This window comes from Rhinoderma darwinii, chromosome 9 (assembly GCF_050947455.1).
Source record: "Rhinoderma darwinii isolate aRhiDar2 chromosome 9, aRhiDar2.hap1, whole genome shotgun sequence".
Lineage (NCBI taxonomy): Eukaryota > Metazoa > Chordata > Amphibia > Anura > Rhinodermatidae > Rhinoderma > Rhinoderma darwinii.
In genome coordinates this window covers 57,259,246-57,276,420 of record NC_134695.1, presented here as the reverse complement: position 1 = coordinate 57,276,420, position 17,175 = coordinate 57,259,246, and the positions used below count along the sequence as shown (strand labels likewise).

General features: G+C 40.7%; 1 protein-coding gene across 4 annotated transcripts in view; it reads right to left on the bottom strand.

Annotated features, from left to right (window-relative positions):
* Positions 1-17,175, bottom strand: part of ELP4 (elongator acetyltransferase complex subunit 4) — a 211,441-nt gene that overhangs the window by 120,379 nt on the left and 73,887 nt on the right. For all 4 annotated transcript variants that reach the window (XM_075837738.1, XM_075837739.1, XM_075837741.1 and 1 more), the window contains exons 5-6: positions 12,571-12,704; positions 712-805 (exon numbers count right to left, since the gene is read on the bottom strand). In XM_075837738.1, coding sequence (XP_075693853.1) covers positions 712-805; positions 12,571-12,704 — 228 coding nt within the window. The remainder of the gene's footprint in view (positions 1-711; positions 806-12,570; positions 12,705-17,175) is intronic.

Here is a 17,175-nt window from a genome sequence, read left to right as displayed (position 1 = left end):
CTCATTAGCATAAATCTAAACTAGCTCATAACTTGCTCAAAAATGATTGTTTTTCAAAATAAAAACCACTGCTGTTATCTACATTACAGCGCCAATCACATTATATAGGAGATAGGACACTTATAATCTGGTGACAGAGACGCTTCAAATACTTTTGAGTCAAAAAAGACAAAAGTATAGTAGGTATGATAACTTTATTGGCTAACCATAAAAATTAGATATGCAGCTTTCAGAGCACACAGGCCCCATCTTCAGGCAAGTTTACAAATGAATGACTTAGACAAAAGCACAACATTAACATTGCATATTATTTCTGGCTAACACGGTACTGCACTATTTTTTTTACTGTACTTCGTTAAAAAAAAAGGAGAAATCCAAATGTAGTGTGTAGACCTCATTGCTCCACAGTGCCCTGAATGCAAGTTACATACTCTCTAAAGACACCATGTGTAGCTAATAAGAATATTTAGGATAAACGTATTTGAGAAGTATGGTTGAGCACATTCACATTGTCTGGTCATGTCCACTGAGAACACGTTACACATTAACATATCAACTACCTGGCCTTCATCTCGCTGTTTGCATTATCAGTGCTTAGTAACAGCTTGTTCACTGTTCCTTTTTTCCGAGATCCTCCAGGCTCACCCCTGAGAGTTTCCACAATACAATTAGTTACCTGATTACGGCAGATAGCAAAAAGGTGATAGATACCTGGGGGTTGGATCCGTCAAAGCCTCCCTGGTGAACAACACTCTGGATAGACTGGAGAAGCTGGAAGTAGTCACAGGTCATCTCACCCGAAGAGCTGTAGACGAAAGGAGACATCATAGTGCTATTAAAAAGTGTGATTTATAAGCAATTTTCAAAAATGTTTCATAACTAAAAGATATTTTTGTAAACCACGTGAACCCTTCTTAAAGGGCAAACCACAAGCTTTTGGCGTTGGCGGAATTACAAGACAGCGCACCATTGTTTCACATTATTCCAGATACAACTGTCAGATGACGATGAAGTGAACTTTATTACAATATGCATTCGATTTCCAGGCAAGGAAAAAGAAAAATGGGGACTCCAAAGAGAATGCTGATAACATCCAGAAATTGTGATAAAAGAAAGTCCTCAGGCCTGAAGAAGACGCCGGACCGGCGTTGAAACGCGTGGCCACGATAACTATTAATAAATCAAGTTTTATCACAATTTCTGGATGTTAGCAGCGCCTCTTTGGAATCCCCATTTTTTATTTTTTCGTGCCTGGAAATCGTATGCATATTAAAGCGGAGGTGCAATTCACCCACCGGTCGTGGATGGCACCAGCTGACATCTAACTGTCGACACGCACACACCAGAGTTGTACTTGGACTGTACAAACAGGGTGAGCGCTTATACACCTAACGCTCCCCCACGTCTCATCCTACTTAATATACCGCACGATGTGGCACCCTATGTTCCTTTTTCTCCTTCAGATGTATTTATTGCAATATGGCAGCCAACAGAGGCAGACTCCGTTACTGCCATCGTATCTGTAACATAAAGTCCATTTCCAGTTGATGAAAATATGATCCTAAACAGTTTGTCAGATTTTTACAATTATTCAGGTGCAAGCGTGATTACACAATAATACTATAATTACACAATATACAGCGAAACCTCTACAAAAGACCACCACTTTGATTCTCATTTCCTATGAATTGATCATTTTCTTTAAGTAGACCACCCCTCTAGAAGAACATTTTTCACCGCAATTTTGGGTGGTCACCTCAAAGGTGTTTCCCTGTACTCTTAAAGGGGTTTTCCAGAAAAAAGCATTATATGTACAATAGGCCATCAACGTGTGATCGGTGGGGGCCCAATCCCTGGAACCCCCATTTATTAACTAAAGGGTCCATGGAGCTTTCAGGGCGTATCAGCCCCCTCATTGTTTAACCAGACACATCAGTTCATCTGCACTGCTGACCAGTGGGTCAGACCCCAACTCATCACACATTAAAGGGGTTGTCACAAGATTGCATGTTATCCCCTAACCACAGGAAAGGTGATAATATGATGATCGGTGGGGGTCCGACGGCTGAGACCCCCACGATCAAGAGAAAGGGGTTTCTGTTCCTTGGAATGAATGGAGAGGCAGGTCCCACATGCCCACTTCATTCACAGTCTATGGGACTGCAGGAGATAGCCGAAATAGACCGTACAAAAGAATCACACAAGTGCATCATAGAGTAAAACCTGACAAATGTTCAGTGTAAACAAAATGATATAGGTAATGAACTGATCCTGAGGATAGGCGATCAATGTTTTGCTTTTTTAGCGGCGGAACCTCTTTAAAGTCCAAATTACTGCCTTTGCAAGCAGGACCAAGCGGTTGTGCTCCCTGATGACATCAGCAGAATTCCAATCATATATCATCGTAGAAGACACACAACTGTTTTATAAGGTTCATTCTCCTTTAAGACATTTCTATAAAACCAAAACCAGACAACACATATGAGTTTCTGGAACAGAAAAATTTAAATATTAATTGAATAGGTTTTGTTTCTCCGTTAACGTTAATAAGGTATAACTTCTGGGTGTGAAGGTTAAAGTCATCAATAGCCAATACTGGAATGTTTGCAAATGAGATGCTGCCTTGTTTATCAATTCAAAGGAGATCTCCCCGCGGAAGGAGCGGAGGCTTGTGCTTTGGGTGCAGCAGAAAAGAAAGGGTTATGGGTGAAGGCGTTGGAAACTGGGATGACTTAATTATATCAAGCCAGTCTCACAATGGAGGATGTAATGAAACTGCCATTGCATTTAAATAGTAATCACAGATAATTAACACATAGTTAATGAGCTGCTACCCCAAGTACACCTGATCATTATACCTCTGAGTCCACAGTTTGCCACCGCTGAGAGGAGACTCCAATGATAAATGAACTTGCTGTAATGTCTATACTCACCGTACGGATTCTTACTGAGCTAAATTATATTGAGCTAAAACGGCAATAAATATCTACAACCAAAAGAGGCGCACGCACGCACGCACGCACGCACGCACGCACGCACACTATACAGCAGTATCCAGGGACGTAACTTGAAGTTCTTGGGCCCCGATGCTAAATTTATACCATATGCCGATTATCATACTCTTGTCTTCTTACATGGCAGAGATCCATGGGTGCAACGGCTATCTCTCTACCTCCTATAGCTACACCCTTGGTATTACATCACAGCACACATGTTAAAGACATAGTAGCTCAAGGACCACTCTCTGGCGTGAACGAAGCCCGTACGGTGGAACATTAAGTCCCTATTGCTCCCTACTATAGAGCCATAGGTACTCCGTGCGCTGCCACATGGTGCCTCCGCACGGTACCATATTACAGTGTTTTGAAGAGCTGAACACTCTTGAAAAGGTCATTTGAAAAGGCATAAAACCGCTTTATTCTCATACTACGTATTTCTCTCAATGATATGCTATATATGTAAGTACAGACATGGAGAAAATACAATACACAGGCTTTTACAAGCTCCAGGAGCCAGTAAGATTATTTTAGTAGCCAGGCAATAAGGTTTCACAGGCACCATGGGGAGAAAAAAAAGTTAGGCTACATTCACACGAGCGTGACAGATTTACACATGTAAAAAGGACGCGTAAATCTGTCCATGTGAGTTGTGTTTTTGCGTGTGGGATGTGTTTTTCCCGCACTTGCAAGCACTTTATTTTTTTTTAAATGTAATTGATGCGTGAAACACCAACAGCACACGGATGTACGTCCGTGGGCTGTCCGTGAAAACGCACCAATATAGGACATGCAGTGAGTTTCACGCAACGGACACACGCTGCGTGAAAAACAACCCATGTATGAATGGCCCCATCAAAATCAATGGGTCCGTGTGCTGTGCGTTGTTTCAACGCACTGCACACGGACGAGAATCACGTTCGTCTGAATGAGCCCTCAGGCTTTAGCAGTAAATTTCAGCAGGTGCATGGATCACTTGGCTCCCGAGATTTGTCAAGTCCTAATTTAGATGACAACTATGAGAAGACCAACATTTTAAACAAAATAGCCCCTCTCTATGAAATCCATATGCCTTATTAAGTCAAATGGAAAGGGGCTATGTTATGGAGAAAACCCCTTTAACTAATTTGTTAAGTCAATTGGATATATCATATCCCGCAGGGTTCATACGATGGCTTGGCTTTTTTGGCATCTTCTACTCATTCGAATAAAGAGCGAGTGACCACAAATGTTCAACCTCCTCTCCACGAAGACCGGGACTTCTTTGTTTTGTGGCTCAGTAGGGGTCCCATCCCATTTGTCCTTTAAAAGCTATTCATACGAAAACAAAAAAAACACTAAAGCCTCCTATACACATTAGAAAAAATGTCGGACGTACCCAATGATTTTGTCAGGATCGGACGACCAAATAATGTGTTCAAGGTTTGATAATGTTGGGGAAAAGACGAATCAGGGATGTTGAATTTCAATGCCCGATCCTTATGTTCTAAGGGAAGACAAGCTGCTGTCAGGAGGTGTCTGGCAGCGGCTTACTCCCCTATCCCTATTGGAAACACATGTACGCCGAACCGAGCTTGCTCTTGTTACATAGATGGAAAAAAGACACCGGTCCATCAAGTTCAACCCTTCTCAATAAATTACTCATCATTCATTGCTTGATTAGTTATAACCCTCAATACCATTCGTCAATAAATAAGCAACTAGTCTTTTTTTAATTGCTGACATAGTATCTGCCATCACTACCTCTTGGGGTAGGGCATTCCATAGTTTGACCGCTCTAACTGTAAAGAACCCTTTCCTATATTTATGTCTGAAACGTCTTTCTTCCACACGCAATGGGTGTCCCCTGGTCCTTTGTAGAGTCCTTGGAAGGAACAGATCATGTGCTAGTTCTCTGTATTGACCACAAATATACTTATACATATTAATAAGATCATCTCTAAGGCATCTTTTTTTCAAGCTGAACAAGCCCAAATTTTCTAGCCTTTTATTGTAAGCGACACCAACCATCACATTTAATAATCAAGTCGCCCGCCTTTGAACCCTCTCCAGTTCTCCTATGTCCTTTTTACAATGTGGAGCCCAAAACTGAATTCCATATTCTAGATGTGGCCTTACAAGTTATTTATAGAGGGGTAATATTACATTTGAATCACAGGTTTTTATCTCTTTTTTTTATACACCCTAAAATCCTATTTGCTTTTGCAGCTGCTTCTTGACATTGTATGGGGCGTTTGTTAGGAATAGCTGTAAGACAGCTATTAAAATACAAAAGAAGTAATAAAATAGTATATAAAATGATACAATAATAATAATAATCATTTAAAAAAAAAAGTAAAATGGAATAAAAATAACTAATAATCTTACGAATACAGCAAACAACATATATTTTTTCCTCCCCATGGAGAACAGATTCCAATTTAACTAATTCATACTGCGAGATTATTAATCACTGAAAGACACTTTTCGAAATATGCAGACGCTTTGGAAACACGAGAAAATAAATGCCAGCTCCAGTGTGTTTTGTCACACTTACCGGGCCACTTTGCAACCAAACATCTCCTATTTTAACAATGGTTTTTAAGCTAATTAACTTTTATCCCATAGCCGAGCATTCTAGTAACTGATAAAGCACAAGTTGGCAAGAGAGTATCCAGGCGACCCGCGAGACCTCAACTTCCTTATTGATACAGTTTCTAAGCATTGATGAAAGGTTAGTTTATCAAAGATATGACAAATAGGGTTATTATCAGGAGGTGGACTCCATTAGGAACTGTTGCCTAAGCTGCTTCAACCAAATGTATCTGGAAACTGGAGAAGTAGAGAAAATATAAGTACATACTACCGTGTTTATGGGCTTCTCTTAAGGGGAGGTAAGAGTATTTGCAGATTGCGGAGAGTGATGTACAGTGAAGATTAATTACACTGAAAAACAGATGCATATTGGTAGATTGTTGACTCTTATCAGCAACTTATTATGGTCCTCATTGTGTCCTATTTCTGCCCTTACGTTATCTGAAAGTGTCTTGCATACAGAGCCCTTTCAGGCTTTACCTGAACCAACATGCGACTATTGTGCATTGTTCGGTAAGCAATCAGTTTCCCGGTAGGTCATACCAGGTACTTGATATGTTTATTGCAAGGCAGTCCATATAGCGGGATCTAGGCTAAGACCATGAACGATGTATATGTCCACAGTAAGGCTTCGTTCACATCTGCGTTGGGACTCCGTTCATGGGTTCTGTCGGAGCTTTCCGTCAGGGGAACCCATGGACGGAATCCAAACGGAAACAAACGAAACCATAGGTTTCGTTCGTGGGTTCCCCTGATGGAAAGGTCAGCGGAAACCGTGAACGGAGTCCCAATGCGGATGTGAACGAAGCCTGAAAGACATCTTCTGCTGGTTCCTCTTATATAAGGTGCTTGGTATCAGTAACCAGATGACAGGAGTTCCCTTGGTTGGAGATGGGATGTGGTGGATAGTGAGGTCACTATCCTGGAGGACTCCAACCAAACCAGAAGATCTTTACCAATCTTGCGGTCATCAGGGAAACCACCTTACAAAGATTGTCATGTCTTAAAGTGAATGTTCACCTTTTAACACAGTATGGTTTTTATGTGTAATATTCTGTCCTGATTAATTTCTTAATATATATCTTTATAGCAGTCTGAACTCCGTTTTCTGATGCAAAGCTTCAAATACTACGGGCAGATTTACTTAGACTGGCATTTCAAACGCCAGTTATAGCGATCTGCTCCGCTGGAGTAAGATGCGACAGATGTATTAAGAGGTACACACCTCTTAATAAATCTGTCGCATCTTCCCGCAGGCTATGTGGCGCAATAACCATGTACCACAATTGTAACGCAACGACTGTGCCCATGTTCCATCTATTGCCTTCTCCCCCCATCGATCATATAATTAAAAAAATATATATACTCAACTTGTCGCTCCTCTTCCCCCCCCCCCTCTGTGTATCCTCGGGCTCCCTCAGCATGCGGCGGCTTAGGCAGGGTCCTAACACCGAGCAGCATCAGGGCATTATATGCAATGCAGCACTCAACCTCATCAGGGTCACATACAACGTCCTGAGGTTACCTCGCGTCATTACGTTGTATGAGCTGCAACGTGCTGAGGGAGGCCGAGGGTACCCGGAGGGGAGAAGTGGAGCGGCGCGGTGAGCATTTATCTAATGTGTATGGACATCTTAAAGGGCTATTCCGATTATAACAAATTATTGCATATCCACTCATTAGGTAATAACTGGTACCGTCCGACCAGTGGAACCCCCACCGATTGCCAGACTTGGGGACCCCGTGCCCCCTATCTCCCCAGCAGCGAGACCACTTGCTGCGAGGAGCTGAATGAAGCGATGGCTGACCATGTGCACTGCCTCTCCATTCAAAGTCTATGGGCATTGACAGAAAGTTTTCATCACTGCAATAGACTTGGAATGGAGCTGAACAGCGCTTGCTCAGCCGCCGTTCCATTCAACTCCTAGCGGTCTCACTGCTAGGGGAAATCGGGGACACGGGACCCCCATTCTGGTGATCAGTCGGAAGTAACCCTTCACAACCGGTCTGCCCCTTTAAGTTCACAACTCTCAATTGGTAACATGTTAGGACGTCAGTAGGTGGGGTGGTACTGATGAAGAACATGGTAACGGGCCTTTTACATGTTTGTTCATTTATCCATTGACGTAGTGACAAGCATGAGCCCTAATACTCTTTCACACCCACAATGGCTGAAGATCAAGTTTTTCCCTTTATCGTTGGTATTATCAGATACTGTAGTTCACTTTGATATGCAAGTAAAATGATGTCTAGTTTGTATGTCCCCAGCAGTGGCCTGGAATTAGTTCCACCTCAGGCTCTCGCCCTGCAGGGTCATTTCTCCCCCGATCTGTTGTGATTGTTAATGAATCTTCTTATTGTCATTCTACCTAAACAGCAAACGTGAGGTCATTCAGGTTAATTTTCTAGCGTATCCTTTTGTTAGATGCCAGACCTGTTTTCCAAACAAGGAGAAACAAGTTGTCAAGTGTCACTTGAAGATAGCGGAGGCCAAGGAGTGTAGTGGAAGTGTCATTCTCAATACACCTTGTTAAAGGGCCCCAGCGTCGTAACCTAAATGAATGACATGCAAAAATAAAAGATCTGACTTTATGGGTCTTACATAAAAAAAAAAAAAGCTTAATTATTGTATGACGAAAAGTTCTGCAAATGGCTGATATTTCGTTTCAGATCCTCATCAAGTTACATCTCATTATAGGACAGTCCATGGCAGGGACAAGAAATATGGCCAAAATATTAACCCCAACAGCAGCTGTCCCCCACCTTTCCCAGTTTTTAAACAGCAAACCTAGAAGTGGGTGACTGTTTGCAGCCATACAAGAACAGATATCTAAGGCCTGGTCCACATCACGGTTTTGCAAACTGTTAATGTATACGTTGGCAAAAGCTCCTGACGTAAATGTTAAACTTAGTTCATGACATATCTGTTAATCGGAATCCATTATAGTCTATGGTGATGGATGCCAGTATTGGGCACCTGTTAATCAGATTGGTCACCTATAGACAGTAACGGTATCCATTTAACATATACATCCTGAAGGGCTATTTTGGCGTCCATTTGACAATGGAGACCTATGGATATGTTTAGCCTGTACGTCAGGAGCTTTATCAACGTACAGGCTAAACATAGAAAAAAACCGTGATGTGAACAGAGCCTAAGAAACTTTTTTTTACTGGCTGCCTCTGTATCTGAAGGCACAGCAGACTATACTTTGCAAAACAGTGAAATGAAAAAGCATGCCAACGCATACCGGCCCGGCGTATGGCAAAAGTACACGGTTTTGTCACATATTGGGTACATAGGGAACGCAATTACAAAGCGAATTGGGAAAAGATCCTTAAAAGATAAATAGAATAGAAATATAATTCTCTTAGGCCTCATGCACACGACCGCATTGGTTTTGCGGTCCGCAAATCCACGGGTCCGTAGCGGTACATCAGAAAAAACCCTTGCTGTGCATCCGTGTGTTATCCGGACTGACGGATTCACAACAATTCACCAGTATCGGTGAATCCGCAATTGCAGACCGTAAAATGACTTCACGATCGTGTGCATGGCCCATAGAAAAGAGAGGGTCTGCAATCTATCCGCAAAAACGTGGATAAATTGGGCCGCAAAAATACGGTCGTGCGCATGAGGCCTTAGACTTACAAATGTTTCCTGTATTTTCAACAGTTCATGTATGGCACTTTTGCTGCTGTGCCCCCCCCCATGTCTCTCACCTACTCAATATCACTATATGAATGCCAACTCACTCCCTTGATGCCAGGCCAGGTGTATTGTGCTATATTCTGACAGCGTAATGGTAACCAGTGCTATCACAGCATAGCACATTACTGCAATATAGGAATGGCTGGGTAGCGTCGAGAAATACAAGCTGTCACTCTAACAAATAGTGGCGAGGGAGAGGAGACCAGGGAAGCGAATAGTGTACGGAAAATGAAAAATCTATAAAAAACAAACAAACAAAATAAAATACAATAATAATAAGTTTATATTTATATATATATATATAGATAGAGATAGATAGATAGATAGATAGATAGATAGATAGATAGATAGATAGATAGATAGATAGATAGATAGATAGATAGATAGATAGATAGATAGATAGATAGATAGATAGATAGATAGATAGATAGATATCGATATATATATCTATACACAAATTTACATACACAAACATTTTATATATATATATACTTTTAAGGAGTACATGGAATAAGAAGGTAAACGAACAATCATCATAATTATAATGGTGATGTGGAAGACTGATATCATATTATAGGAATCATTCAGTTGAAAGTATTGCAAAAGGGGGTGCAAATAGTTCCAAAGTTCCAAAGGCAGTTACTTTTGCACATAGGTAAGAGCCTGTTCACATCTGCGTTGATATTTCCGTTGTTCTGCTCTGTCAGAGGAGAAGAACCACGAAAATACCGGAACCACCAGTTCTGTTGCACGATGGTCAACACCGGTGGCTGACAGAACCCATTGCCTGGTATTCCATACTTTATTTTTTGAGGTATGACGACGTATACCGGCCTCATGGAAGCTAAAAGGACACTCTTTTGGCCTCTGTTTGACTAAGTGACCCCTAAGGACAGGTTTAGCGTGAACATCTGGAGATTTCCGAACATAGACACTAAATGGAGGAAAAAACGCAGTGTTAAACCAGCCTAATAGAGAAGGCATGGAAGCGACTGCATGACTGTAAGAGGCCAGATTGGTCATTCAAGGAAGAAGCCCAAGTACCAAGCCCTATTTTTTTAGACCTGATTTAGAAAAAGAATGTTTTTTTTTTTTTTGGGGGGGGGGGGGGGTTTCTTTTCTGAATTCACAACTCCTTAAGATTTATTGTATTTTTTATTGTTATACACAAAGTCTAAACAACTATACGCAACACTCCTTCCATCGACATAGAAAATAAAGCGTATTTTTTCCAGCGGCAAATTAAAAAATAAAAAACAAAAAAACTATATAGCCAAGGGAGAGGTGATAAGGATGTATCTGGGATATCTACGAAAGGTTTATCTGTAAGTGCAGTTAACAGGCTTAATGTTATTTACTGTAAAAATAAAACCCTTAAAATCCTTCTCCATTTCCCAAAGGTGCACAGATTGCTTTATTTGCTGACCAGAAAAGGTCTAACAGAATGGATGATCAGAACGGCTGCGACCTTTGTCCATGTCCTCCGCGGTCTGTAGTGTTGCTCTTTCCAGGCTGTTTGCATTAAGGAGAAAAGGTAAATACTTAGCACTAACCCTGTTTGCTTTAGCTGCCAGGAAAGCTTATGAAATTGCCCCCGCACCTCCAAAAACACACATACATACAGTACATAAAGGACGTACTTATGCATATCAGCTCCGCGCAATAAATTATGTTCTTAAATATATCTACTTTTTTTTATTTTTATACTTCTCTCTATATTTACAAATATTTATAACAGTATCTACCTTTTCAAAATTCTTATAGACTATGTACACCTAGAAAAAGGCAGTCAGTGTATTTTGTGCAACTTTCTAATTATTTTTTATTAAAAATGTCTTTTACTTTTGGAGATACAGCTGTTCTGTATTCTGTATACAGACCAGCTGTATCGTTCGCGGAATCCTGTATCCGTCAGGTCCGCTGGACTGACGGGTTCAGTGGAAGCAAGTCCTGCGTGTTTCTGACATGCAGGATCCACCTGTTATCCATCACATCTAAGTTCGCAACATGACACTCAACCCACCAGGTCCACGGGACTGACAGATTTTTAGCAAAAGATACAGCTGCTCTGTATACAGGATACAAAGCAGTTGTATCTCAAAAAGCAAAAATAATTTTTAATAAAAACTAATTTGAAAGTTGTACAAAACACACTAAGATTTTTAGAAAAAATAAAATTAAAAAAATATCACTTTCAAAAAGGTGTACATAGCCCTCTATGAAAGCCTAGGAGAGCCTCGATGTGAGTCTTATGGGCCTGCAAAGAGAGACTGACCTCCGGTCCCTGCAGCAGTCTCTGTAGGATTCAGGGAGTCAGAGAGTAGGTCCTTAGGATAGGCCATACATATCAGATCCGTGGGGCTACGACTCCAATCGGCTGAATTATGGGGCACGGCGTTAGTCACAGTGGCCTTTTTCCAGTTTACAGGCATAACAATGTACACATCTGGAGCGGCTGTGACTGGGATTGGAGTTCCAGTCCCATTCAAGCGACGAACGCCACGTCTTATCAATCAGTTGATCGGTAGGGGAGCGGGGAGTCGAACACTCACTGATTTGATATTGACGGCCTATCATAAGGACCTACTCTCGGACTCCCTGAATCCTACAGCGACTGCTGCGTGGACTGGAGTGCAGTCCTTCTATGAAAGCCTATAAGAGAATGGGACTGAGCTGCAATCCCAGGCACAGCCGCTACCGATGTGTACGGTGCTATGCCTAGTAAATAGTGAATGTCAGGGGTGCCGGGAGTTGGATCCCCACTGATCTGATATCGATGACCTACCCTAAGGATAGGACATCAATAAAAACAAACCCCTTTAAAATAAGAACTAAAGGTGTCAATTCTGTTGCTAAACCAGAGATTGGCGCAGTCAGAGAAAGGTCTGTGTAGCCGTCGAGGGCGCCTCACAGTTTGAGAATGACTGGTCTAGAGGATCCATGTTGCCCTTGCATTACACACACTACATTGATATTAATTGGCACAGTGTAATGCTTCATTTCCCCTGTGGTGGCACTGTACGTAAAAGCAACACTTGCTGCCAGTTTCTCTTAAAGATTACAGCTGATCACTGTGGGTTGCAGCAGTGGGGCACCCTGTGATCAGCTTATAGTCTGGGGACCAGTTTATTAACAAGGGACTGTACAAATTGGACAACCCCCTTAAAGGTACATAGGTTTCAGGTAGAAAAGCGATATATAATTTAGGAAACAAATGTCTTAGAATACATTTCCCACACATCCCCTTCACAATTTATATCATACACATAATAATTATGGAACACTTACCCATATATTTCATCCAGAGGTGTTACATTGGGTAGGTAGAAGCTGTGTGTCTTGGCAGATTGAAGCATATCTGTGGACATAGTTTTTGATATATCGTAATAATGGCCAAATCTTGTGGACGACAAAGAAACGCACTGTAGGAAAGATGAAGAAAAAAAAATAAGGGATTATTCATTCAATTCAGCTTCTTATCTCCTTTGTATTTGATTTTTCGAGGCATTGGACTAATGGGAAGAAATTTTGACAATTATCAAGACTATTGATCGTGACTTAAAACTGTCCTTCATAAACATCCAGGGTCTCATGTAAAAAAAACGGATGCACCAAAAAGTGGAGATGCTGGCAGTAGCAACCAATTAGATCAAAGCTTTAATTTTGTAGCCTGTGCTAAAATATGTAAACTCAAAACGGATTACTTGCCATGAGCAACAGCGTCAGTTTTCGTCTGCACTAGTTGAAACCTATAGATGACCATGCACATTAGCACAGCAGCCCCAGTTACAGGGGAAATCAGCCCTCTTATAGTGACTATTGTCACTAATAGGGCTGTGCTGGGTCTAGTTAGAACCAGCAGCTGCCTGCCACTAACGGCATCCCGGCGATCATGTGACCAGTCACATGATCAACGGCACCAACACTGCACTCATTGAGCGCTGTGTAGAAGAGATCAGAGAAGATAGAGGCAGAGAAAGCTGCTTCTATCTTCTCCTCAGGGTCCCCGGCAGTTACTGACTGCCGGGAACCCAACATTCAGCTGCCCAATCGCTCAGGCAGCCAGTTAAAACCCACGCCGTAAATAAACTATGGCACAGATTTTAAGGACCCCGACCGCCGGACGTTTATATACAGCCGGCGGTCGGGAACCGGTGAGGACGCTGCAATTTTGGGCCTTGAGGAAACACCGATTTATGACTGCGCTACAAGAGCCGTAACGTTTAATTTTTTTTTGGGTGGGGCGTCTTTACGGCATTGATCATGCAGTATAAATGAGGTCAACTTTATTCTGCGGGTAATTACAATTAAGATGATACCAAATTTACATAATGTTTTATTATTTTTGCATAATAAAAATACACATACATATATATATACACATACATACATATATACACATACATACATATATATATATACATACATATATATATACATACATACATACACACATACATATATACATACATACATACATACACACATACATATATACATACACATACATATACATACATACATATATATATATACATACATATATATATATATACATACATATATACATACATATATATATATATATACATACATATATATAGCAGAAGAAAATTTGCAGCACTCCAACATGAAAAAAATGGTGGTTTATTCAATCCAAACTAACAGCAACGTTTCAATCCTACAATAGGATCTTTATCAAGCCTGATAAAGATCCTATTGTAGGATTGAAACGTTGCTGTTAGTTTGGATTGAATAAACCACCATTTTTTTTCATGTTGGAGTGCTGCAAATTTTCTTCTGCTATATATTATTATACGTCCTAGGATCGGGACGTTTTGCTGGGCACCTGGTCGATTATTCATTAGTGAGTGCTGCTGTCTTCTTGTGTACATACATATATATATATATACATATATATATATACATACATATATATATATACATACATATATATATATACATATATATATATACATACATATATATATATATATACATACATATATGTCGATGGAGCTTCGTAAGGGCTTGGTTTTGGAGGATCAGTTTATTTTTTATGGCATTCACCATACGGGCCTGTATTCATTTTATAGTATGGTAATTTGTTCGTACTGTATATTAACCCTGCTATAAGATGATTGCGCCAATTTCTTAGCATCGTGATATCTAGATCCTATGTGATAAATGACTTTCTCCTGTTTAGGTGTATTAGCATGTGAGCTGGAAAGATGTGCAGTAGTGTTATATTAGCCATTTATTAAAATACCATATATGTGCTAATTTATGTGAATTTTTTCTTTTATTTTTCAACATTCACACTCTTTTTGCGAGGTCAAGACAGGAAATTATTAGTTACTTTGCGAGTAGGGAAAACTCATATCAATGCCTTGTCTAAAATACGTAAACCAGGCCACCCAATTTTTTGTAATACATTACACCTCAAATTCTAACACTGAATAATACTTATTAGATCCCAACGTCTCAAAAAATTAACAGGCTGGCAAAACCTCAAATGTTAACAAAAAAGAAAAAAAACACAAAAACAGCAGAATTCCCAAGGGCAATTTTGAAAAAACATTTTGTATTCTTTTAAATTTTGCATTAACATGTCGAGTTTCAAAGTATAACTCTACTTAACAAATCTAAAACCAATTAAAAAAGGGTCTGTTTCTGGTCTATAATCTATTTTATCCGGCTTAGCGATCAGAATGTTTTCACTATATAGTCTGGAAGAGCTCATCTTTTTATTGTGGAGCTCTGGCACCTCTTTATGTAGAAGAAACATAGGCCCTGACTAAGTGAACTTTCATCTGATGTCTTCATTGACGAGAACTCCGGGGTTGCTTATTTTAGATGCTAATCCCCCAGCAAAGCTCAAGAGAAGTTAGTGAAGACACTAGAAAAAAAAAAAAAAGTCGAAACAAGTATTTTTTTTCCCCTACTTGTGGATCCTCTTTGGGAATCCTGGGGCACATAGTTGAGTTTAATCCATGCTGCTCCGTGGATTAAGGTAGGTGATAACCTCTTTTGATTGAAGAGAAAAACCATAGTGCTTACAAACTGGGTGGAGATGGATTTAGCCAGAATGTAACACCATGCAATAAAAGACCGGTCTATGTCAGAAGCCTCTGAATAGCTCTTCAATATACTCAATTCCCAGGCCTAGCAGGGAAGCTTGCAAAGACCTACCTGACTCAAACAAGCATGAATAATCTGTCTTAGCAGAATCATAGTGCAAAAGAGAAAGACACGGAGTCTGTGCGACTTACCCGGGTCAGCTCTGTCCCTCTCTACATTCCTGCGAGCCAATCTGCAGAAAGGCATCAGATTGGCAGCGGCACAAAATACCTTTCATAATACAGCTGCTGGGTTTCAATGCAGATTTAGTCAGGGGTTATCTTTTACGGCTTAAATCCCTTTTTTTGCCATCAGATAAGATTTATCATATCCGAGTGGTGTTCAAAGCCATATACGTCGTAAAAGATTGTGGCAGTAAATAAGGTAAACCCCATGCGGATCGTCTGTCTGGAAACATAATTTCCTGTTGGTATAAAGATGTAAAAAAATGACCGCTCAATAATGGAAGCGCCCATTTTTAAGACTGAGGAGACTTGTATGAGCACTGGAAACGGTTATTAGATCATGGTTAACGGATAGGATTCTTTCTAATGAACTATGGTTTTAGGGGCTTCAATACCTTTTAATAAATAGAAGTAAAATAAAAGGGGACCAAGCGGACCTTTATTTATTAAAAGGTCTAGAATCTATTGATGGCAAGGTTCATTATATCGCGAACCACTGATCTTACTAAGGGTGCTTTCACACGGGCAGATTTCCATCCTGGTACGGTGTGCCGATCAACGATAAAAGCATGTCGATCAGCGGTTGTTTGCTTCATTCACGTGGAGCAATGATCGAGGGCATGGGGACAAACGATCGTTACTTCAATAGTTTGCATCTTGTCGGCAGCACATTCCCAATGACGATAAACAATAACTTTTTAGGCAGAATAAAAGGTGCCAGCGTTTTCCTCATTTGCAGGCTGATGGCTGCTATATTTATTTACATCGGGCAATGATCGTGGGTAGTATTCATATGAGCGCTCATTTGGCCGATCATCTATCCGAGTAAAATGCCCTTTAGGAATCCAATCCTTCAATATGAGGTGACAAACTTAATGAAGTGTAATAAAAGTTGTTTTCAAAAAAACATCTCTGATATGGCCTGAGCCACTGAATATATCCAGTGCCAGACTTGGGTTCCTTGGGCCCACCAGAGAAAAGAAAAAAAGATTCTCCTTATTTGAGGCTAAAGTCTTATATGAATACTCGTTTCCGATCATTGTCCTATTAAACAGGGACGATCAGTCGATGATGCTTGTTCATCGGCTGAGCGGATCTTTTATGTGGCCAATAAAACGGTCACTATTCGGTGGCACATCTCCCTGTATAAGCGGGGAGATGTGCTGCCAACATGATGCAAATGCATGGGGACGAACGATCGCTAATCCTTATACATGATCGTTCATCCCCATACATTACCGATCATTCCTCCTTCTGACATGAGTAAATGAGCGCTGATAGATGTACTGCATCATTGATCGGTGCTCAAATTCGCGATCAATATCGGACCATCTGCAGGACCTTTGGTGGCCGAGTACACCATTACGGTGTGCCCACCGGAGCTAGTCCGACTCTTAATATAGATCTAGTATACTAAAAGGTAAGCTGTATATTCACAAAAGACCAATAAAGGTCAGTGGCAAATCCAATCCCTATATACAGTAATACCAACTGGAAGGGCTTTGATTCTTAACATGATGTTTGAAAGCGAACCTCCACTAGTCCGATGTCACACGGAGCTTTAGGAAAAGGCTAAAAAAAAATAATT